This window comes from Lichenostomus cassidix, chromosome 7, assembly GCF_008360975.1.
Source record: "Lichenostomus cassidix isolate B80296 chromosome 7, HeHo_3.0, whole genome shotgun sequence".
NCBI classification, from domain to species: Eukaryota; Metazoa; Chordata; class Aves; order Passeriformes; family Meliphagidae; genus Lichenostomus; species Lichenostomus cassidix.
The window spans coordinates 36,076,051-36,100,401 of NC_139488.1; the positions used below are offsets into that span (position 1 = coordinate 36,076,051).

Genomic DNA, 24,351 nt, shown 5'->3' on the forward strand with positions numbered 1-24,351 from the left:
TCTCAAAATATTCATGGAATATTGAGTGTTTGGGGTTTCTGACAGTGGGAATTTCCATGCTTGCAAAAATTCCTGGTTTTACCCTACCTGTGTGCATGGAATGAGCAGGTGGGACACACTTGTTGTGACAAACGGTGACAGTAAGGGTGGCAGGTGTTTGCTCAGTAAGGATTTTCTAGCTCCCTAAATTCTGCAATTTAAAATGCTGGCCCTGCTTGCCTCGCTCTGGATAATTTCCTAACGCAGAGGATTTTTAAACGTTAATTCTTCGCCCATAATTAAACCTGTTTCAAAGATGAAACGGAGGTGGGGGAGTGAATCCTCTGCTCATTCACAGCTCTTGTGACTCGTTAGAAGTTGGCAATTAAGGCCTTTGCAGTCACAGGAGGAACGATGTGGATATTTCAGGGAGCAGCTGGAGGGTTTCTGCCACCCTTTCAGGATCTCCAACAGCCACTTTTCCCATCCTGACACACGGGATTTGGAGAGGGGCTGGATGAGCCACAAAAGGGACACTGGGAAACCCAACGGCCTCAGCCGGAAGGCTTTGATCAGTTCTGCAAAAACAAAAGCTTTTTGTGCTCTGATGAGCAAACCCAACAAATCCTTGTCTCGTTCCTGCTGTTATTTCAACCTGGCTGTGTTTTAAATTAAAATATCCCTATTGGACTCGATGATATTGGGAGTGTTTTCCAGCCTTAATGATTCCATGATCCTATTTGTCCTTTGTGTTGGTAACTTGTTAATCACAGGCTGCTGATGAGACTTGGCAAGCTCCTCTTTTTGGGATGCGAATCCACATTTTTTTGGTCCCAAATCTCAGGATTACAGCTGAGACCCAGCAGTCTCACTGCAAACTGCTGCCATCTTTGTAAAACCTGCCTGGTATTTTTTGGGATGAAAAAATATCCCCAAATTCCATCTCTTCTCCTAACATTTATCTCAGCAGTGTAAAGAGGCAATTCCATGTATTTTCCTGGCCCTCTCACCCAGGTGGGCTCTGCCTGGCTGGGGGTTTTCCCTCCACATCCCACATGGATCCATTTCTTCCATCTTCCACGTGGCTGGGAGAGGTTTGTTTTATTTCCCGTCCGCTTCTAATCTGGATTTCATTCTCCTTTGGCTAAGAGGCATCCGTGGAGTAAATCCAATGGAAATTGTCATTTTCCTCTTCATAAGGTTAAACCAACAAAGCTGAAAGCACCGTGCTGTTTGTTACCCTTTGCTCTCGTTGTTTTTATGGATTTCACCATGTTTTAATAAAACAGCTGTTTGCAGATAACAGCAAGGACAGTGACAATGCTTGTGCTGCTGTGCTGGGTGGATTTCTGCTGTGGGACAGATATTTGGAGGTGACATACCCACCCCTGGCACATCTTTCCCGGGAAAAAGCCCCCAAAACAAAAAATAATAATAAAAAAATATTGAATAATAACTATAATAATTTCAAAATAGGAAATATCTGAGTATTGCAGATCTCTTGGTTGATCTGGGTGGAAAAAACTCCATCCCAGCCCTGTGTGTTCTGGATGAGTTCCAAAGGAAACCATCGGCTCCTGACTGGCTCAGCAGCTGCATCCTCTTGGGATTTTCCCATCCCGTTCCATTTTTGAGGCACTTTCATCATTTTTCAGTGTTTATAATAATCTGAGTTGTGTTGTTAATGATGTATTAGCCTTGTCTGCTCCTCACAGGCTGGGAGCAGGGATTGGGATGCTCCTGAAAGCTGCTGGGTTGGGATGATTTCAGGAATGGTACCACAAGGGTTATAATTAAATTGCTTCCCATCGATCAGGGGCTTGGGAAAAACACACCAGATAGTTTATTAATGGAATAATAAAGGGAATAAATCCCTTTGGAGCATGGGTAAGGAAAATCCGATGGTCACTTTGTCCGCAGCTCTGGGATGGAGGCTTTTCCAAGAGGAAAAAATAAAGAGATAAAGAGATATAATCAGCAGGAACCTCACAGGATCTTGGAGCTGTGGCCCAGACAGTGAGGAGGAGTCAGGAGTCAGTCTCAGATGAGGTGTCAGCAGAATCACCAACCTCCTGGGAGACCAGACAGCTTCCCATTGCTCTGGAAATCCAGGGAAATCCTTTGTCCAGGTCTTTTCCAGGGCTGTTGATGCCAAAATAACCCCAGCAGTGGGAAGCTCAGGGGTTGGGGCTGTGGAGATGTCTGGGCTTCTCCTGGGTTGGTTTGGCTCATCTTTGTTCTCTGTTTCCTCATGGAAAGAGGGAATGGAATGGGAATTCCAGTTGGAATGGGAATTCCAGTTGGAATGGACTGTCCAGGGCAGGGCTGGAGTGATCATCCCTGGAGGTTTTTAAGGAAAGCCTGGATGTGGCACTCAAAATCTTTTCTCCAGGTCTTTTCCAGGGCTGTTGATGCCAAAATAACCCCAGCAGTGGAAAGCTCAGGGATTGGGGCTGTGGAGATGTCTGGGCTTCTCCTGGGTTGGTTTGGCTCATCTTTGTTCTTTGTTTCATCATGGAAAGAAGGAATGGAATGGGAATTCCAGTTGGAATGGGAATTCCAGTTGGAATGGGCTGCCCAGGGCAGGGCTGGAGTGACCATCCACAGAGGAAAATTTTAAGGAAAATCCACACTGCATGTGACACTCAGCACCACACTCTGGGTGCCAAGGGGGTGTTGGTCATGGGTTGGGCTGGATGATCTCCAAGGTTAATTCCAGGATTCTGTGCCTCTGCCCAGGTGGGGATTTTCGGCCGCCGCATGAGCACATCCTGGCCGGGCCATGGCCTGGCCGGCCCTGCTCCTGTTCCTGCTGCTGTCCGGCCGCTCTCCGGCCACCCGGAGCCGCGACTTCACCGCCAAGGACATCGTCTACCTCCACCCCTCCAGTAAGTGACCTCCACCCTGGCACAGGGACAAGGATGAGGGAAACGCCAGCCAGAGCTGTGGGATGCTCTGGAGCAGCCTGGAGCTGTGGGAATCCTGAGCTTTGAGGTTATGGATTTGCACTCAAATTCCCAACCCGAAAGCCATTCCTGAGTATCATTCCCATGGTCCTCAGAGGCCACTGGAATATTTTCCAGTGCTGCATTTCTCTGCACCACATTTCATCTCACCTCTGCTCCTCACAGAGATGGATTTCTGAAAATCCATCAGAAAATTTCCATCCAATTCAGAAAAATTTCCTTAATTTTTCCCACTGGTTCTTGAACCATGGTGGGGTCGGTTTTGCTTTTTCTCCTGTGCCAGGAAAATCCATCTCTCCAGGATGATTTTGTAACATTTTCTATAAGAAAGAAAGGAAGAAGGAATAAAACAGCCTCAAAAGAGTTTTTAAAAGCTCTAATTGGGTTTTACATGAAATCATGGAAGGGTTTGGGTTGGGAGTGACCTGGTTTGCTCAGTCTCCATGCTTACAGGGCCGAGTTGGTGTGGAAGAAATTCCAAGTTTTTGTGAGAGGTGGCTGGAAAATTTATATTCTGTGCAGGCAGGATGAAATTCCTGTTTTATACAATAACCACGACTTACCTAGAGATCCAGGGTGAGAGGGATGAATTTAATAAATGTGTTGTGGAGGTTCAGTTCACTGGCAAATGGAACTTGGTCACCACTTGGCTTCTCAGAAGGTGGCAGCACCTCGAGGACAGATTGAATGTTCCCCAGAAGTGCTGCCAGGAGAGCAATTAAGGAATTAATTAGGACAAAGGCTGCTGTTCAGAGCTGGAGGTTCAGCAAAGTGGTTTTGATCCCTTTGGGAACATCAGTCTGCCTTCAACAGGAGCAGCTCTTTTCCTGACTGGGACAATTCCCAGAGTGTTGAAATCCATCTGATATTTTGCTATCAGCACCGATAAAGCTCTAATTCCAGGGGAATGAGCATTCCCTGCTCCAAGAGCTCCCTTTGAAGTCAGCACTGGGCACCTGGGCTGGGCAAACACAGCTGAGATGAGTCCATGGGGACTGAAATGTGCCTCTCCTGCTCTGCTGGAGGTGACAGAGTTCCCAAACCAGGACCAACCTGCCGAAGCTGACAGGAAAATTTGGAGAAATAGGGATCTAAAGAGAGCAAATGTTGCTGTTTTCTCCTGAAAAACACCATAGAACCATATTAATTGGTTCATTTTAAATCCATTCCTTTTAACTCCATGTTTCCCATTCCTTTTAACTCCGTGTTTCCCATCCCTTTTAACACCATGTTTGCCATTCTTTTTCACTCCACATTTTCCATTCCTTTTAACTCCCCATTTCCCATTCCCTTCAGCCACGCCGTATCCTCATGGATTTAAGTGCTTCACCTGTGAAAAGGCCTCGGACAATTACGAGTGCAACCGCTGGGCTCCAGATGTTTATTGTCCCCGAGGTAAGCAGCCTCATCCCGGGGTTTGATCCCAACCCACCTCCCCCTGTCCCTGCCAGGGGCCAGGCTGAGCTCTGCTATTCCCAGAGGTCTGGAATATTGGGATTCTGGTGGTTGTAAACCTCCCTGACAGGGAAGATGTGTGGGTGATAGGAGTAATCCTTTCGGCTTTTCTGTCTCCTTGCTGAGGATGAAGCTGAGGACTTTGATCTATTCCCTGTTAAGCTGAAGACTTTGATGTGTTCCTTGTTTTCAGGTTGAGGACTTTGATCTATTCCCTGTTTTCCTCTGGCTCAGCTGGGCATTAAACCATGCTGATGTTGCTTTCATAGAATCCCAGAGTGGTTTGGGTTGGAAGGACCTTAAAGCCCATCCCATTCCATGTGCAGGGATAATCCCACCATCCCAGGCTGCTCCAATCATTCCTTGGACACTGCCAGGGATCCAGGGGCAGCCACAGCTTCTCTGGGAATTCCATCCCAGCCCCTCCTCACCCTTCCCAGGGAGGAATTTTAAAGTTTTATTTCTCTTACTGGTGAGCACAGGAGCAGTTCTGGCTGTGCTCACTTCCCTCCCCTAAGGCACAAATCCACATTCAGGCAGCCACGGCTGGAATTTTGCTATTTTCAGTGATTTGATCTCATCACTCCCCTTGGGGTCTGGAGTTGGGAACAAGCCCAGAAAAACCCTGGAATACAAACCCTGGAATATTATTATATATTCTTAATTCTGGAATGTAATTTATTCCAGAAAAATTATATATTATTAATTTTGGAATATAATTTATTCCAGAATATTAATTTACTCCAGAAAAACCCTGGAATACAAACCCTCCAATACCAGATCCAGGCACTGCTGAGATCCCCAAATCTCCCCCTCCTTCCCCACTTCTCTGAGACACTCACAATACATTAAAATTATCCACAACCCCCGACAAATCCCACTTGGTTGGGCTGTTTTGGGATTTCACCCTCAGGAAAATATTTATTTTGGAAGGACAAACCCACAGCGTTTGCAGCCTTTTATCAGCCTCAGAATTTGCTTCCTTTGAGCTCAAATCAGCACAGCATCAACAATAAAAGCCACCAGGCTGTCTGCCATGGGATGAGCCCAAAATTCCCGGATATTCCCTGTTTTGACAGGAGGAGGGAATGTGGATTTTATCCCTGATTGTGGGTTTAGTGGGTGGCCTTGCAGGAGGTGACAGCCAGCCGTGCTTGGGCTCCCTGTGCCAGGAAAATCCATCTCTCCAGGAGGATTGCAGAGTATTTTCTATCAAAAAAGAACGGAAGAAGGAATAAAACAGCCTTAAAAGGGTTATGGGGTGTTGGGAACTTAATTTATTCCCTGTTGGATCAGTCAGGAGAGCTTCAGTGCCAGAGCAGGAGAGAGAAAAAATCTCAGATTTGCTGGGAATTTTGCACTTCCAGCAAAATCCTGGGAGATGTTACTCAGGAGGTGCTTCCCTTTGGGGTAAACCTTAGGGTGGGAAAAGCTGGAAAACACAAGGAAATCTCCTTTTTCCCTCTGTGAAAGCAATAATTTTATTAATAATGAGCTGAATTGATAAGAAACGAGGTAGAATCTGGAAAATAAATATACAATGGTGCATTTCATGTGTTCAAAATCCAATGTTTCCATCTCAGAGTGCTTGGAGGAAAAACCTCCAGCTTCCCTCTAATGAATAAAGCAGGGAAGAAATCTGAATTTCTTATAAATCCTTATTCCATTTGTCAGTCATTCTGCTGTCAATTTTTGGTGGGATTTCCAGATGTCAGAGAGGAGGAAAAAAAGGAGGAAAAGGAGGAAAAAAAGGATGAGGTCCTTGGGGATGTGAATTGAATACAGACACATTCCATGTTTTGGTGCTATTTCCAAAGCCTGGAAACTGAGAAATACATAAACTGAGAAATGTGGGAAAATTGATAATTATATATAATATTATATATAATTTATTATATAAAATATAATTCTTATAGTGTGTATAAATATGGAAAAATACGTTTATTATATAGCATTTATTATATGAAATTAATATTATTTCAAAGTAGTTTTATTGCATATTATATAATATTTTCCCACCTATACACATGGAATAGAGGGATTGTGAATATTCCCTTTTTTTGAAAGACAATGCCTATAGAACTCTGAGTGCCCAAGATTTGGGATGTTTATCCAAATGATGATGATGTTTATCCATGGATGATCCCATGGGTGAGCACTGCTTTATCTCTAACAAATCCCCAAATTCCAGAGCAGTTTGAATCCTCGGGATCCCACCAGAGCCTGGCTGTGTATTCAGTGACATTATACATAAATACACTAAAAAAAAATCTGATTTTTAAAAAAAAATCCTGAGATTTGAAGACAATCCATGCCTTCTTTCCTATTTCTTCCTGCTGCTAGATTTCCAGGAGATGGGAATTGGGCAGACCAAGAGTTTTCCATGTTTTTCAGGGACAAGGTACTGCTTCAGCCAGCACATGATGAAAGCCAGCGGGGAGAGCGTTTCTGTCACCAAGCGCTGTGTGTCCCTGGAGGAGTGCCTGAGCACGGGCTGCACCTACATCAGGCACGAGGAGTACAAGGTGGGGCTTGCAAAGAGAAAATTTGGGGAAATTAGAGTTTATGTTGGAATATAGAATGGAAACCAAGATATAAACACACACTGTATATTATATGGTGTATGTTATATGCAGTATATATGGTATATAATATAGAATATTTAGCGTGTTATGTATATGACACACATTTGGCAATGTATTTTTATATATTATTTATATGTATAAATATATAATGTATATATATTTATATATACATTATATATATACACATTATATATATAATGTATATATATATTTATGTGTATATATATATGTTTATGTATATAATGTATATATATGTATATATGTTATATATATAATGTGTATATATATATTTATATATACATTATATATATACATTATATATATAATGTATATATAAAATATATACAATGTATAAATATCTGTACAATATTATATACCTAATATATACAGTATATATAATGTGTTAGATATAGTATGATCTGTAATAATATACAATATACAATATCTATTGGATATGTAATATAGTATATAATGTCATATAGTATATAACGTAATAGTGTATAATATATAATGTGTTATACATATTATGTAATATATACTATATAATATATCTATACTATATAATATATCTAATATATTAGATAAAATATAGTATAAAATAAAGAACAATATATAATCTACAATAAAATATATGTTGTAAAGTATATAATAAATAATGTGCATGATATATCATATACTATATATTTCATATATACAATATTTACAATCTAGTAGATATATTATAAAATATAATGTAAAACAATATATAATAGTATACAATATATATATTATATATAGTATATAATGTACATGATAAAATATATACAATATATTCTCTCTATATTATATATAATATACAGTATATATAATATAGTATTATATACAGTATGTATTATATATAAATGTATTATAGAATATATACAATATATTATACATTTTATATATATAAACTATATATGCAGTATATTAGATGTAACATATAATACAAACCAATATAGAACAACATATAATATATGATATGTAATATATAGCATATATACTTCATATAATATATATAACATATAATGTATATTGTATATTATATATATCATACAATATGTAAAATACATTATATATCATATATATTATATTTATAATACAAATTATAATTCATACAATAATTGGACTCTGTCAGAAAACTGGTTCAGGGGGTAAATCAGCATCAGCTGAAGTGAAGTTTCACTTGGAAAAGATTAAAAAAGGGAGGAACAAGAAGAAAGGAGGAGGGAAAAGGAAGAAAAAGAGAAGGGAGGAAAGAAAAGGGAGGGGGGAAAAAGGGAGAAAGAAAAAAAAAGAGGAAAAACAGGGAGAAAGAGTTGCACTCTGAGTAGATGCATTAAAAAAAGGTGGTGGGGAGGGATAAAAGGAAGGAAAATTCCCAGTGGGCTCCTCAGCAAATGTCCAAATGTCCCACTCTTCCCCACGCCTTTCTTCCGGAACGTGCGGCGTTCATTCCCATTCCCATTCCCATCACCATTCCCATTGCCATTCCCATTTCCTATTGCCATTGCTATTCCCATTGCCATTGCTATTCCCATTCCCTTTCCCATTCCCATTCCCTTTCCCATTCCCATCGTCATCCCCATCACCATCACCATTCCCATTCCCATTCCATTCCCATTCCCATTCCATTCCCATTCCCATTCCATTCCCATTCCCATTCCATTCCCATTCCCATTGCCATAACCATTCCCATCGCCATTCCATCACCATTCCCATCACCATTCCCATTGCTATTCCCATTCCCATCCCCATTCCCATCGCCATTCCCATTCCCATCACCATTGCCATTCCCGTTCCCGTTCCCATTCCCATCCCATTCCCATCGCCATTCCCATTCCCATTGCCACTCCCTGTTTTCCAGGTGTGCACGTCGTGCTGCGAGGGCAGCATCTGCAACCTGCCTCTGCCGCGCAACGCCACCGACGCTGTGTTCTCCACGCTGTCCCCTCCCAGCGCGGCCACCCCGCTGTCCCCTCCCGCCCTGGGGACAGCGCTGGCCGTGGGGCTGCTGGCACAGCGCTGGCTATCAGCGACAGTGACACTGACAGTGCCACCCTGAGCCACCCCCGGCACGTGGAATTCCTCCTGGATTTGGATAATTCCGGATGGGGATGCAGCCAGAAGGAGGAAAATTCCCACATCTCTCCTGGTGGTTGAAGGAATTCCCGGAAAGGATTCCCACAATCCTGCGCTAAGCACGGCGTTATTTAGGCTGGAAAAGACCTGTGAGTTTGGCAAAGCCACCGAGTGCAGCCTAACTTGGACCAAGCCTGGTTTATCTCATTAACACGCGGTAATTAACACATAATCAATCGGGGGCTCTGCGGCATTCCCACACCTCCTGCTCCCGTGGGACAGAGCAGGAATTTGGCAGCGAGGAAGCAGAACGGGGAGGATCCAGAAGCACATCCATCATCCGGAAAACAGCTGGAATTTACCTGCTGAACCAGAGAAATTCCCAAAATCCTCATCCCATGGCGATCTGAGGTCCACATCTCACAGCCCTGAGGAGGGAGGAGGAAGCAGAGCTGCTGCTCACCTGATTCCCCAAAGGTTCACAGGGAATATTTCCAATATTTTCCCATTTTAACCCCCAACCCCACAATCTGAGAGAGAGAAAATGGATCCTGGATAACTCCTGTTGTTATTTTTTTTCATGGATTCTGGGCTGCTCCCAGCTCCAGCTGTTTGGGTGCTCTGTGGTGCTCGTTCTGCCTGGAAATCACGGATGCAATATTTATTTTTGTACACTGAGGAAGGTTTTAAAGTGTTGGAAAAGATGCCTAACGCTGATCTTGCGAGGAAAAATGGATGGTTTGCAAGTCTGTAATATAGAAATGATCAGATATATATATATATAAAAAAAAATATATAAATGTTTTACATCGCTTTTAAAAAAGAATCAACTTTGTCTTGCAAAGTCAGTAATAAAAGCAGGGTGTCATGGACTTGCTTTAAACTGTTTTATAATTAATTTTTTTTAAATAGTCATAAATTGTTCTTTTAGGAGCAAATTTCTTCCTGTTCTTGCTCTGAGGCGACTTGAGCTCTACCAAATTCCAGTATTTTTAGGCTCAAAGTGCTTTTCTGGGGGGAGTTACAGGGAAATGCAGATGAAGGAAAACTCCTGGAGAACTCCCCAGGTCACAAAATCCACGTGGGATACTCTAAAAAATAAGGAGTATCTAAAAAATAAGCATTATGCTGAGTTTGTGGCCTTTGGACTGAATTTTCCAGGGAGGTTTCTTGGATGTTCAGGAGAAGCTCTTGCTCCTCACTTAATTCCAGGTGATTTCTCCAGGGAAGGAAAGGCTGGAAACCTTAGGTGTTTTGCTGGGGGATGTTATGAAAAAAAAAAAAAAATATATATATATGAAATATATATATATACATACATCCTTGTGAAAATTGGTTTTCACTGCTTTTTTTAAAAAAAAATTAATGTAAAATTATAATTTTTTGGTCTCACCCCCAGCCAAACCTGGAATTTTGTTGCCTTTTCAGTCCTTCCAGGACTTCCTTACCCACCTCTGGTATTAAGAGGGGAATTTTAATCTATGCAAGTTCCACCTGGCTCTGGAGATTCCCAAAAAATCCACCAGCCTCTCCCAAGCCTGTCCCTCCTCTGGCAGCTCCCCGAGTGCTGAGCTGCTCCATATTTATTTTTCAGGCTCTCTCTGTGGGATATTGCGTTGAAATCTAATTGTTTTTAACTCTTGTAAATGTAAATGTACATTTGTATAAATAAATGATTTAAATATTCAGTGTGAGGTGTCTGATAAAATTCCAGCCATGAAAACATTCTCAGATTAAATGTGGCAGCAGAGTTATGGAAAAATGGAGTTTTCCCAGAGCAGGAGAGGGAAAACAGGATCCAGAAATCCCAAATTAAACAGGAACCTCCTCAGACTTGTGTCCAATATTAAATAATTTGTACCAAATAACCACAGGAGTTCAACAGGAGGAAAATATGGGAATGATTACTGACTACACCTCACTATTCACCACAAACATCTATTTTCCAATATTCCTCAAATTTTATGTATTGCTGGACTTGAAACTCACAACATTCCTCCCTTAGAGGGAGCAAAGATCCCTGGATAAAATAAAAAGAGGAAAATAAAAGAGGATTATATTGAATTCCTGCAGGTCACCAAAGCAATCCTGGGGAATAACTAACTAACTGCATTTCACCATTTCAGTTCTACTTAAATGAGTAAATTCCTTAGTTTGAGATGCTTCAGCTCCAGGTTTTTTTGGGATATGACACAGGTCTGCAACCCAAGGGCTCACTGAGAGTTTAAATTTGAGAATTTTCACAGTGTTCACAGGCAAAAAAGCATCTCCCAGACACAAGTGAGGCAATGAAACTCCAAGGAATCCTCTGGGAAGAGCAGGATGAGTTCAGAGCAGCCCCAAAGACCCCCCTGCAGCTCTGTGCTGGGACAAACTGGGCAGGGCTGGGGACAACCAGTTTGAGGCAGAGGTTTGGTTTGCTCTGAGCTGAGCTTTGCTGCTAAAACTCTCTGTTTTCGGAGGTTTTAAGCTCAACATCCAGGGAGCAAAGCTTTGGTTCAGCTAACAAGGCACAAAGCCCAGCTTTGCCTCTCCAAGCCTGGCTTAAATCCTCTCACCCATCCTGCGTGCAGCCCCTGGCAAAGCCCAGCTCCCCACAAAGGCTGGCAGAATTCCCCCAATTCCCGGGAAACAAAGGGAATTCTCCCGGCGCAGGATGGCCTGGAAAAGCCAACACAGAGTTATTCTTGCTGCTGACACAATCGGGATTGTTGAGGCTGAGCAGCTGCTGGGTGTGTGTGCTCAGCGACATGTAGCTCCTGGAAACTCTGGAAAACACTGGAAACACTCCTGGAAACATTGGAAAAAGTCCTTTCCAGGACAAAACTTAAAGAACCTGGACTCAAAAATGAGCATCCCAAGCTTAGCAGGAATCACCTGGCAGCTCCCAGCCTTTCTAAAGCACAGGAAAACATCTGAAGGAAAAAAAAAACCATCAAGTCTTCAGGATATTTACAATGTATGTGAGGCATTCCACAATTTTTCCAATTTTTCCAAAGTTCTCCACCAGTGTTCAGTGAGAAGCCTCTGTTTCCTGCTAATTGAGTGGATTTTACAAGCAGACACAACACACTGCAGTTCTCAACTTCTTTAATCCTCTGGATGAGAATGAGGAAAAAACAAGCAATAAAAGCCTTGGAAAGAACACAACTTCTCTGGAGAGCAGAGATCAGGGATGAGGCTCTGGAATCACAAATTCCATGACAGAGGTATCAATCCTGCCCCAAAATCCATGCACTTCCCCCTTGGAATGAGGCCAGGCAGAGCACCAGGGTGACATTGGCAGAGGGGCAGGAAAACTTTGGAATTGCTGCTGCAGGGAGGAATTGGGAACGGAGAAAACTCACTGTTTTGGAAAGCTTTCCTCACTCCCAACTCCAGGATCCAGCAAAGCCATGGATGTGCAGGGATGACAGGGATGGATAGAGGCACTTGGTCAAGGATCTGCTGCTAAAGCCATAAAAACTTTGGTGGGGTTGGCTCAGACCCCGAGGAGGGAACAGGGAAACACAGCCAGGATAGGTCTGAAATCCATGGTGTTGGATATCACTGGGATAAAGTTCAAATCCCTAAACCCACATCCACACTGAGCTGTTTCCCATGGAGCAAAGCCTGAAGGATTCCCATTGTTCCATCAGCTGGCACACAGGGGAGCATTAAAAAATGGCTCCAAAACTGACTGGGATGAGATTAAAATCTGCTTTATGACTTCATCCCTGGAGCAAAATTGCAAGGCATTGAAATGCCAGGTATTTCAGGTGCCTTGGAATTTCTGCCCCCCCATCAATCTGATTGTTTTTTGGATACCTGAAGAGCCTGAAACCTTCCTGTTGAAACATCTTTCTAATTGCAATAATTGATCCTAATTGCCCTTCACATTTCCAAATTCCAGAGGCAAGTTTAGATTGCATCCAAGTGCAGGAAAACAATGATGATATCCCAAGCATTGCCCTATTATCTCTTTTTTTTTTTACAACGTATTTAATGACCTAAGAAAGTTACAAAAGCAACTTTAAATTACATTTAGGTATATAAACTAATTAAATATATTTAGCTAACACTGAGAAAATAAATCCCAAGCACCATGAAGACAAAAAAACAGTAAGAGATGAGTAATTCCAGAGTAATTAAGGGCTTTTTATGGAGTCTCTGGATGAGCTGGAGACCACTGAAAGTTGACCTCATTCTTATTTTACAATAACAAGTGAGTGATTAGCCCAGTTCTGCAGATTTGATTAAGTTTGTATTCTGGGAGAACAATTTTATGACTCATTAATTTATTTTTTTTGCCAGTTCTTAATTTCAGGAATGGCACAATTGCTGGAAATTTCAGTGGCACCAGGATTTTGAATACTAATGCCGGACAGTGAAAAATTATCAATAATGGAAGATAAAACAGAAAAAAGGAAATGATAACCACATTGAAACTCCCAGCTGGGAATTCCCATGGCTCTGAACGCTCTCAATCCACATCCCAAGCCACGTGTGGTTGAACACACATTCCCAAAAAGACTCCAAATAAATAAGAGCTACTTTATTCTCTAAGAACACTTGGAAGTGAGGAATTTCCCACCAACGCCGAGGGAGAATCATCAAGTCAAAGGAGGCAAAGAACTGAGGATTGGAGTTTCCTCAGTTGCCGCTGAGTTTCCTCATGATGGGGCTGTCGGGCTCGGCGTTGGTGAAAATGCTCCCCACCACCACGTGGGTACCCCAGAGGTTGTGCCTGATGACTTTGCAGCAGCCCAGGTCATCCACGGCAAAACCCAAGTGCCGGTAGCGCTCGTCCGTCTCGAACAGGGGCTGGTTGGAGTAAGGCCCAAAAAACTAGGGGAAACACACAAAAAAAGGGTTTTACACGTGAGGATTTAAAATTTAGAAGTTGTTTGGTGATGGTTGGTGTAAGGCCCAAAAAACTAGGGGGAAATAAAAAAAAACCAGGGTTTTACACGTGAGGATTTACAATTTAGAAGTTGCTTGGTGATGGTTGGTGTAAGGCCCAAAAAACTAGGGGGAAATAAAAAAAAAAGGGTTTTATATATGAGGATTTACAATTTAGAAGTTGTTTGGTGATGGTTGGTGTAAGGCCCAAAAAAATTGAGGAGAAATAAAAAAAAAAGTGCTTTCCACGTGAGGATTTAAAATTCAGAAGTTGTTTGGTGATGGTTGGTGTAAGGCCTAAAAAACTACAGGGAAATTTTAAAAAAGGGATTTTCCACGTGAGGATTTAAAATTCAGAAGTTGTTTGGTGATGGTTGGTGTAAGGCCCAAAAAACTTAGGGGAAATGAAAAAAAAGGGATTTTCCACGTGAGGATTTAAAGTTCAGAAGTATTCTGAGTTTAGCAGTGCCAGGCTGTTGGGGAAGTTTTATGTTGAGTTTTACTCTGGAAGGTTTTCCTTTGGCACTGGAATGCCAAATATCAATATTTGGGTATGAATTCCACCCTCAGGTGCTTTGGAAAGGTTGTGTTACCTCTGCAGGGATTAAGGGGAGAACTCCTCTGTCAAACATCACAAATAGGACATGGAGGAATGAGAGAAACTTTCTAGGAAATAGCAAAAGTTTCCAACATTTCACTTTGCAACGAGTTCCTACAAGGGAAGTTGCTCTGAAAAGCAAAAATGTCCTTAAATCCCAAAATTCAGGGATTTTTTATCTCAGGAGGAAGCTTCTGACTTCAAACCCACTCCTGATTCTTGGCCAGGATTTTACTCCTGGAGTCTGAAGACAAAACTCTGCTTCCCTCAATCCCTAACTCCTTGCATCCAGGGAATTTCTGGGAAGCTTTTCAGCACTGTTCACCTTACAAACATCCTGTTTGCCTGTGTTGACACAATAAATCCTCCTTTTTGTGGTGTTTTTAAATAGAACCCCATAAGCTGAACTTTGCCACGAGCACCTTGAATCATGATATGGCTTTAGCAGAGCTCAGAATAAAATTCATCTCCCCCTCAATGCTCCCAGTGTTTTATAGGAATAAAAAGTTCTTTTTTTTTTGGACAAAGGGATCATTAACAAGTGCAAAGAGGCTTTTTAAACCCTTCACCTCCACAGGTGTCAGGGATCCCAAGTTACCTGGGGAGAGCACAAAGCAACCAAGGGATTTAGGGAATAAAACTTCTCCAGTTCCCTAAAATCCAACTTTATTTCCTCACAGTGCTGTGCCTGCACTGAGCTGACACACTTTGGGAGCTCAGGCTTTAATAAATCTGAATTTATGAAAGGAATTCTCCTGAACAAGTTGGATTTCAGCCATCCAGAATCCATGCAAACCCCACAGAGCAATAACTTACTGCCAGTCCTGAGGATGGATCAATGAAATCAGCCCAGTAGCCCTCAGAAGAAATTGCATAGCAGATTTCCTTGGCACCATTAATGAACTGAAAGGAGAAAAAATGGGAAAAGAAAGGTATCAAATGAGGTTGTTATTGCACAAAAAGAATTATTCCTAACTTTACCTATTACAGATAAAATCTTTTATTTACTTGCAGCTAAAAAAATTAGATTTGCTCTACAATTAGTGCCCTCAGCAGCTCATAGTTTCAAATTTATAAAGATATCATTATTCAGCTTCACTCCCTTAAGGGTCCAAAACAAACGAAATTTACTCTTTACAGGAAATTCTGTATTAGTTCAAAATGAGGGAAATTTACTCTTCACAGGAAATTCTGCATTAGTTGAAAATGAGGGAAGTTTACCCTTTACAGGAAATTCTCTATTTTGAGGTTTGATGGCTCTGATGATTAATTCTGTCCAAATTGTAAATTAAATCACAAATATCAGCAAACCACTTGAAAACAGCATTTTAGGACATTTCTGATCCAGAATCTCTTCTGGTGCTGGAAAAACCCCTCAGAGTGAGATTAACAAACCACTTGAGCTAAATTAATGCAAATATTTCAATTTGGCTGCACAGCCTCACATTTAGCCCCTGAAATGATGATTTTTCAGGTGAATTCTCCTAAAAACAAACAGATTTTCTGGGAATTTGCTGTTTGTAACCTTCAGAGCAGAAAGTCCCACTCACCATCCTCACACCCCCCAGTGACTGAATGAGACCTGACAGGGAGGTGCCCAGGGAAGAAAGATGCCAATTAACACCTAATTAGACCAGATTACAACGCCAAAGAGCAACAGCCCAGAAATAATTCGAAGAGAAGAAAACATTGAAACGAAGGGAATTTTAATTTGTGTGTCATTTTATGTCGCTTCCTTTTTTTTGGGTTTGCTTCAGAGAGGCTGCATTTGCATTGAAATGATTGAAAAGGACATTCCTGGATTAATTTCAGGCATAAATATGACATTTCTATGCAGATGAAAATGCTGGGTTTGGGGAAATTGTTACAAATAATAGATGGAAATGTTCTTTTTTTGAGGTGCCAAGGGGGAATGGCAGCAGGGAACAGCGACACTCAGTGGGGTAACGCCAAAGGCGTGGAAAATGGGAAATAAAGGGATTTTCAGAGACCTCTAGTGGTGAAAAAGCAAGAGGAGGTTAAGATGGAACAATAGAACTGAAATCCAGAATAAAAGAATTAACAGCATCCATTAGAATGGAAAAAAAACCCACAGAGAAATTGATGTATTTTTACAGTTTTGACCAGAAAAAGTGCTCAGACAGATTCTGCAGTGGAATCTTAATGAAATCACAGGAAAATAAAAACAGCAGTGAAATCCCACAAAATCCAGTGGATTAAAACTGGAATAAAGTGAAAAAAATAAGTTTCTGGATCAGGACAACAATCAAGTGCCTTTATTAATCTCTGTAACATTTTAACAGACTTTTGGCTCACCCCACCCTGAAGAATTTAATCAAACAAATCAAAGAAGAATCTAAGCAAACATTTCACACAAAGCAGTCAAAAAGTTCTAAAGCTGGGGGGAAAAAAAAAATCTCCATTTTGTAAAAGCAAAGGATTGGCTCCAAAATGCTTTAAAAATACAATCACAGAGGCAGAAGTGCACCTGAGAACAGGAATAAAAGAGAGAAGAGGAATAAAAGAGGAATAAGTTGATTGCACTCACATTTTCTAAGAGCATCTCTCTCTCATCCTCCACCTCCTGGCTCCACACAGTCATGTCGTTTTTAGTCTTCTGGGTGACAGTCAGGACAGTCAGACGGTTGGAATTCACCTCTGGGAAAAGGGACTGGAAGTCTGGAAAGTGGGAGAACAGCACAGTCTGCTCTGCTCTTCCCTTTGGACCTTCCCCTCTCACCCAGAGCAACAGTGCAGGCAGATTGCACTTCTGAATTCAGTTTTATTCCAATTTAATTTCAGTTATTTCCTAGTCAGAAAAACGACAAACACAAACCCAACGTTGCCATTGATTCCAATTGGTATTTTATTTAGTGCCAAAGGGTTTGATAAGTGGGTTTTGGGTAGGGAATTAACTCCAGAATCCACCTGGCACTAAAGCAGCAGCTGGAAGTTACATCTGATATGAAATATTAAATATTGTCAACAGCAATGCTTTGATTTCCATTCTATACAATAAGATTTTTTTAAAATTATTAACTCTGAATTAACCTTTTCTATTCCACATTCTGTGGTATCAATTACAGAGCATTTCCTTAAATATTTTTATATTTGATAAAAGCTGTAATTTTTTGGCCACAAATGAAGTGAAACTGCACCTTTTCTCAGCAGCTCAGGGCAGGCTTGCACTGCACATTCCACCTTGGCATTTTCAAAGTAGGTTTCAGCATTATTTATTTGCTGCTTCTGGGGAGGATCAGCACCCTAAAAACCATGGAAATTGGAATTCTCTCAGTTAATGTAAAACAGAAATAACTCTGTACATCAAAATATGTTTTTGTGATCAGATACACTTGAGCAGTTTCAGATGATTTGCAGTGAGAGTTCACATTTTTCAGCTGAAAGTGAAATAGATATTGGTGCTACTTAAACCTACACAGAAATGTTTCTATTTTATAGAAATAAGGCAGTTTTCTGTTTTATTGGAACTGCATTATGTCAAAGCAGAATCAATACAGAAATTGTGGTTAATTGTAAGCCTGAACAATGGTTTTAAGCATTCCATAAAATATTAACATTAAAAATTAATGTCACCTCATTCTAAAAGCACCTGGTTTGCACTGAGTGAATTTTCTGGTGTTTTTTTAGGGAAAACAGAATCCTGGTGTTTTCTGACCCCTTTGGGATACAATGCCACATTCACAAAATCCAGGATGCAGCACTTTTTTTCTCACCAACTCCCAAAATCTGAGCATTCCACCAACTCAGAGCCTGGAAAGCTGAGTCAGCAGCACTGAATTTTTGTGGGAATGTTGGGATCATGCTGGCAATCACCAAGATTTTTGTTGTTAATGATGTATCTCTGCCAAAATCCAGTCTCACTGTGAGGCTGCTGCTTCTCCTGGGTGAATTCCATGGTTTTCAGAACTAAACACTTTCCAAACTTTGCAAATCCAGCTCCATTCAGTAAAACATTGAAGAAAATTTCAATTCCATTTCATAAAAGGTGGTGAGACGTGGCAAGCAGCAGATTTGGAGACTAAAGTTCTCCCATTAAGTCACTTCCTAAAATGCTATTTCAAAATACTTCTGTAACATTTTGAAATATTTCTGCCTCCTAAGAAAACAACTTCAGGCAGGTTCTGTGTAACCTCTTGCTCAACCCAGTTAAAGTTCAGATTTCCAAACCAGCCAGAAAATTCTTTTTTTCGGAGGAAAATAAAGATTAGTTGTGTTGAACAGAGAAGGAGTTTGCTCTCACCTGGAACTCATTGATGTACTGTGCCATGACAAACTCATGTCTCTCACTGGCTGAGGGCTCTGCCAAAATATCAGGGAGGCTCTTGGAAGTTTGGGATTTCTTCTGGGAAGCAGTGCCATGGAGGTGGCAGTCAAAGCCAATATTGCCAGGCAGCTGGAACCTCTGGTCCTGGGGACCAAAAGGTCCCATCACCTCGTCTGGCCACACAGTCCTGGGACCTGCAAAGAGCCTTTGGTCAACCAGCACATCCCAAAAAAAGCAGGAAAACCAAAGAAGGGAAAGGCAAAGAAAAGAAGGGAAAGGCAAAGGAAAGGAGGGAAAGGCAAAGGAAAGGAGGGAAAGGCAAAGAAAAGAAAGGAAAGGCAAAGAAAAGGAGGGAAAGGCAAAGAAAAGGAGGGAAAACCAACGGAAAGGAGGGAAAACCAACGGAAAGGAGGGAAAACCAAAGGAGGGAAAACCAAAGGAAAGGAGGGAAAACCAAAGGAAAGGAGGAAAAACCAAAGGAAAGGAGGAAAAACCAAAGGAAAGGAGGAAAAACCAAAGGAAAGGAGGAAAAACCAAAGGAAAGGAGGAAAAACCAAAGGAAAGGAGGAAAAACCAAAGGAAAGGAGGGAAAGGCAAAGAAAAGGAGGGAAAGGCAAAGAAAAGGAGGGAAAGGCAAAGAAAAGGAGGGAAAACCAAAGGAAAGGAGGGAAAACCAAAGGAAAGGAGGGAAAACCAAAGGAAAGGAGGGAAAACCAAAGGAAAGGAGGGAAAACCAAAGGAAAGGAGGGAAAACCAAAGGAAAGGAGGGAAAACCAAAGGAAAGGAGAGAAAACCAAAGGAAAGGAGGGAAAACCAAAGGAAAGGAGAGAAAACCAAAGGAAAGGAGGGAAAACCAAAGGAGGGAAAGGAAAACCAAAGAAAAGAAGGGAAAACCAAAAAGGGAAAAGCAAAGGGAAAAGCCCTTTCCCACACACAGATTTGATCACAACCACCACCAATGCACAAGGAATCAAAAGCATGTTTTGAAATCTCCAAATTCTGCCAGCACAGGGATGGGAAGGGAAGAAATGTGCTTTTCCTTACATAAATCAGGAGGTGCAGCAGCCACGTGGGGCTCATCTGAGCCAGAGGAACCTGCTGTGGAGAAAGCCTTGGCATTCCCAACTCTTTTGAGCAAGGAATAAAACCCTGGCAGGTAGGTGACCAATCTTGCTCTGTTACAGAGCACCTGGGAAGAGAAAAAACCACAAAAATCATAATTTCAGTGCAGCTCTGTGGGTCACAAGAGAAATCCTCCCTTGATTAGATTTAATTTTTAATTGAGATCAACCCTAACATCAACTTTTAGAAGTGTTTTGTTGTTATTTTTGTATTTTGCTATTCCAAGCATAGAAAAAGCCACAAAACCACTTAATGAAAAGCCTCTCACATGAGGAAAAAGCCCTGAAAACTTGAAAGAGCACCACTGGAAAATACAAACCCCACCTGCCACAGTGTGGGTGTTATTTGGTTCTCATGTGAGGAATAGAAATTATTTTGTGAAAATAACATAAAAGGATTTTCCTCAAGTGCTGCAGCTTTGATTCTAAATAAAAACTCATGCAATTTTACCACTAAATATGTACAGGAAGAGGCTGCTTCAAAAGAAGCACTTTCAGGAGTGATTTGCTTTTAAAAGAAGAGAATAAATGGTGCTATTTGTATGTTTAATATAAAATAATGTTTGAAGTATCACGACCTGAGGCAGTGGAAGGTTTCTCATGCAGCACCTCTGTGTAAATATAAAATAATTGATCCCAAATTATAAAGACTCGAGTGCTTAAAGAGACATTTAATTGATGACTTAAATCAATTATTTACAGCTCAAGCCTGAAGCTGGCTCGTTCCAAAGCAGCTTTAAAAGGTTCCTTTAACACAACAAAAGTCTCATTCCGCTTAAGTATTTTTCTCTCCATTATGCAAAATCGCCATTTAAATTAATTTTTGCATCATGATGATGCTACAAACAGATGTAAACAATCGCAGCTGCCATGTAATTATGAGAAAAAAGAGCATTTTTCCTTATTATCAGCCTCACTTAGCAGGGAGATGTCACTAATTACAGCTGTGACTGAGCTCACTCATGCAAATATTGACACACCTGGCGTTGCACGAGGAAGAAAATCATGAATTATTCATGCTCCGTGGCAAGAGCAATAAAAAAAATTAAAAAAAAAAAAATCAATAAAGCTGTTTCCCCTCTCCAGCCTGGAATCAGCTGAGAAACACAGAATTCCTTTGTGGCTGAGCACAGGACTAATCTACAAAACACGGGGAAATTGTATTTAATCCTCAGTTATATTATTCCTGGGATATCCAGACTGAAGGAAGGCAGGGTTGGGGATATTTAGGAATTCCTGGCTGGGAGGGTGGAGAGGGGCTGGGCTGGAATTCCCAAAAAAGGCTGTGGATCCCTGGAATGTCCAAGGCCAGGCTGGACAGGGCTTGGAGCAGCCTGGGACAGTGGAATTGTCCCTGCCATGGCAAGGTGGGATGAGATGAGATGAGATGAGATGAGATGAGATGAGATGAGATGAGCTTTAAGGTCTCTTCCAACCCAAACCCGTCCGTAACTCGATTTAATCCTCAATTGCGCTGCTCTGACACCCACAGGCACCGGCCGCACTCACATTGGCCATGGCAGACGGTGCTCTCCCCTCGCTGACAGGCGCGGATAGCCCTGCAAAAGAGACGAGAAGAGGAGAGAGAACAGAGGGGATAAGGAAAAGGAAGGGGAAGGGAAGGGGAATAGGAAAGGGAAGAAGAAAGGGAAGAGGAAAGGGGAAGGAAGGCGCTGGACTCCCCAGTCCCGAACCTCCTCACACCCTGGCCACCCCCCAAGCTCCCCCGGTGTCTCGGCAGCGGCAGGTGACGGGAAAGGAGGAGGAGAGGGGAAAAGGGGAGAAGGAAAGGGAAAAGGGGAGCAGGAGAAGGGAAAGGGGAGAAGGAAAGCGGAAAGCGGAGAAGCAGAAGGAACCCTCAGCCTCCCTCACCTCTTCCTGCAAAATGGCGGCGCCCGAACGCCCCCGCCCCGCCCGCGCCGCGCGCCTCCAGGCCGAGCCAATCGATGGGCAGACACCTCGATAGGAGCGGCGCGGAAGAGAGAGGAATCCGCAGTTCGGCGCTGTGTTGCTCAGGGCTGTGGCCGGGGCGGTGGGAGGCTGTGAGGGGAAGCGGTGATGGCGGCGAGGCCCGGCGGGTTCGGCGGGGTTGGGGAGCTCCCGAGGGGGGCGATGGGGCTGAGAGCGGTTGTGGCGGAGCCGAGGTGTCCCTGGGGTGATCCCGAGCCGGTGTTGCCCCGTGTGACGGGCGGCGAAGGGTGGCGGTGGGTGCCGCGGCGGTGCTGCAGTACCCGCGGGAGGCACCAGGGGGCAGTCACGGAGCGCCAACCGCCCTCATCCCTCAGGCGTTCCCGGGGAGCCGTGAGGGGAAAACGGGGAGAAATAGGGGAAAAGGGGTTTGTAATTGCGGGGAATTGAGGGGTTTGTAATTGAAGGGAATTGAGGGTGAAAGGGGATTTGTAATTGTGGGCAATTGAGGGAAAAAGGGAGTTGTTATTGTAGGGAATGGAGAGGGGAAAGGGGTTTGGAATTGTGGGGAATTGAGGGGAAAAGAGGGTTTGTTATTGAAGAGAATGGAGAGGGGGAAAGGGGTTTGTTATTGTAGGGAATTGAGGGGGAAAGGGGTTTGTAATTGTAGGGAATTGAGGGGGAAAGGGGTTTGTAATTGTAGGGAATTTAGGAAAGGGATTTTGTTGAGGAATGGAGAAAAGGGGTTTGTTACTGTAGGGAATTGAGGGGGAAAGGGGTTTGTCATTGTAGGGAATTGAGGGGGAAAGGGGATTATTTTTGGGAATTGAGGGGGAAAAGGGGATTATTTTTGGGAATTGAGGGGGAAAGGGGATTATTTTTGGGAATTGAGGGGCAAGGCAGTGTTTTGGCCGAGGGAAGGCACAAGGCTGGCGGTTCACTGGGAATGAGGAGCATCAGTGGCACCTCTGCCACTAAACTGTGACTTCAGGGCAATACCTGAAATAACTTAAAACAAATAATAATAAAAATACATTAAAAACCTTCCTCAATGGCTTCCCTCCCAGTTGTTTTTGGGGTTTATTTTTTACTTTTTTATTTTTGCTCCCCAGGCAATTGTCACCCCAAGGCTGGCAGAGCTGCAGGAGCAGCTTGGGAAGATCCCAGCAAGGACTCCTGGTTTTACTCCACTATCCATGGGAATTCCCAGAGAATTCCAGTAGCTGTTCCTGGATCCCTGGAAGTGTCCAAGGACAGGTTGGACAGGGCTTGGAGCAGCCTGGAATGGTGGAATTGTCCCTGCTCATGGCTGGGGTGGAATAGATGGGATTTAAGGTTCCTCCAACCCAAACAATTCTGGGATTCTGTGAAGATGTCCAAAGTGTTTGACTTCTTTCTCATCCTCTCCAAATTTTAGCCATGATTCCGGAGGGGGATGGAATCCAGGATCTCTGGAGGTGTGCAGTGCTGTGAAAACTAATGCAATTCTTGAAATGTGGAATTAAAAATACTGAGGGAGAGGTGGCCAATCCCAAATCCCCTTTAAAGCTCCTCCCCAAGTCCTGTTTTGCTGGTTGCTCCCGCTCCAGAGGGAAATCACAAACCACTTTGGAATATCAGGATTAAGACTCTTTTTTTTGCCATTTCTTTGCTGTCTGTTCCAAGTGGTGTTGCTGGTTAAGGAAAGGGAATTTTAATCTCTCCCAAATAAAAGACTGGGCGTTCCCATCCCTCAGTGACTCTGCACGAGGCCTTGAATTTATTTTACTTCTGAACCAGAGATTTCTGGACATTTATTTTGCTTTGCCACTGGTTTATTAGCAGAAATTTATTAACATAAACCAGTTCCAGAGGTTTCAATAGTTCAATCAGAGCAAAACATTGGTTTTGTGTCCATGTTAATAATATTCAGCCCTACAATGTCCTTATTGCATTTAATAAAGTTTTGGCTTTATTTGATCGGGATCAAGAGGAAATTGTGATATCCATTCCTAAACAATATGATATATTAAGTAGCTATAATGTTGCAGTTTTGATTTTTGGACTTTTTCGTGAGCACATTTGCTCGCAATTGGATGCCACTCAACTCCTTTATTAATTCAATGTTAGCACACTAAACTCTCGTTTGCTTTTAAATTAAATATTCATGTGGAATCTCTGAACTTCAGCAAAAAAAAAAGAAAGAGCGAGATGAGAAATTAGAGACATTCAACTTTAACTCTTTACAGAATGTAATTTATGTCCCCTAATAGGAAACACTCTGGATTACATCCAGCCTGTATTGACTTGTCCTTAGGCAATCCCAATTTATCTGCTCTCCAGGGCTGCCACTTCAAGATACTCCAATCAATCCCTGACTTATCAGCCCCTCCAGTCTGTGGCCTGAATTCATAAAGATTCATTTCAATAAAGTTTCTATTCAAAGGAGACTGCCAAATCAAACGATCCAATTACAGATTTATCAAATATTAATAAG

The 24,351-nt window shown here is 42.3% G+C and overlaps 2 protein-coding genes across 4 annotated transcripts in view; one reads left to right on the plus strand and one right to left on the minus strand.

Moving 5' to 3' along the window:
* LYPD6 (LY6/PLAUR domain containing 6) overlaps nt 1-10,770 on the plus strand; it is a 32,137-nt gene extending 21,367 nt beyond the window's left edge. For all 3 annotated transcript variants that reach the window (XM_085067172.1, XM_085067173.1, XM_085067171.1), the window contains exons 2-5: nt 2,719-2,867; nt 4,242-4,340; nt 6,795-6,925; nt 8,868-10,770. In XM_085067172.1, coding sequence (XP_084923298.1) covers nt 2,762-2,867; nt 4,242-4,340; nt 6,795-6,925; nt 8,868-9,065 — 534 coding nt within the window. In that variant the 5' untranslated portion in view covers nt 2,719-2,761 and the 3' untranslated portion in view covers nt 9,066-10,770. The remainder of the gene's footprint in view (nt 1-2,718; nt 2,868-4,241; nt 4,341-6,794; nt 6,926-8,867) is intronic.
* A 2,831-nt stretch (nt 10,771-13,601) lies between these two features.
* MMADHC (metabolism of cobalamin associated D) lies at nt 13,602-21,897 on the minus strand. Its single transcript, XM_085067169.1, has 8 exons — nt 21,840-21,897; nt 21,477-21,526; nt 19,891-20,035; nt 18,823-19,040; nt 17,720-17,825; nt 17,110-17,240; nt 15,378-15,464; nt 13,602-13,909 (listed from the first exon to the last, which is right to left on the minus strand). Exons 2-8 carry the CDS (start codon nt 21,483-21,485, stop codon nt 13,715-13,717), a joined length of 891 nt encoding a protein of 296 aa, XP_084923295.1. The 5' UTR covers nt 21,486-21,526; nt 21,840-21,897; the 3' UTR covers nt 13,602-13,714.
* Between the last annotated feature and the right edge of the window lie 2,454 nt (nt 21,898-24,351).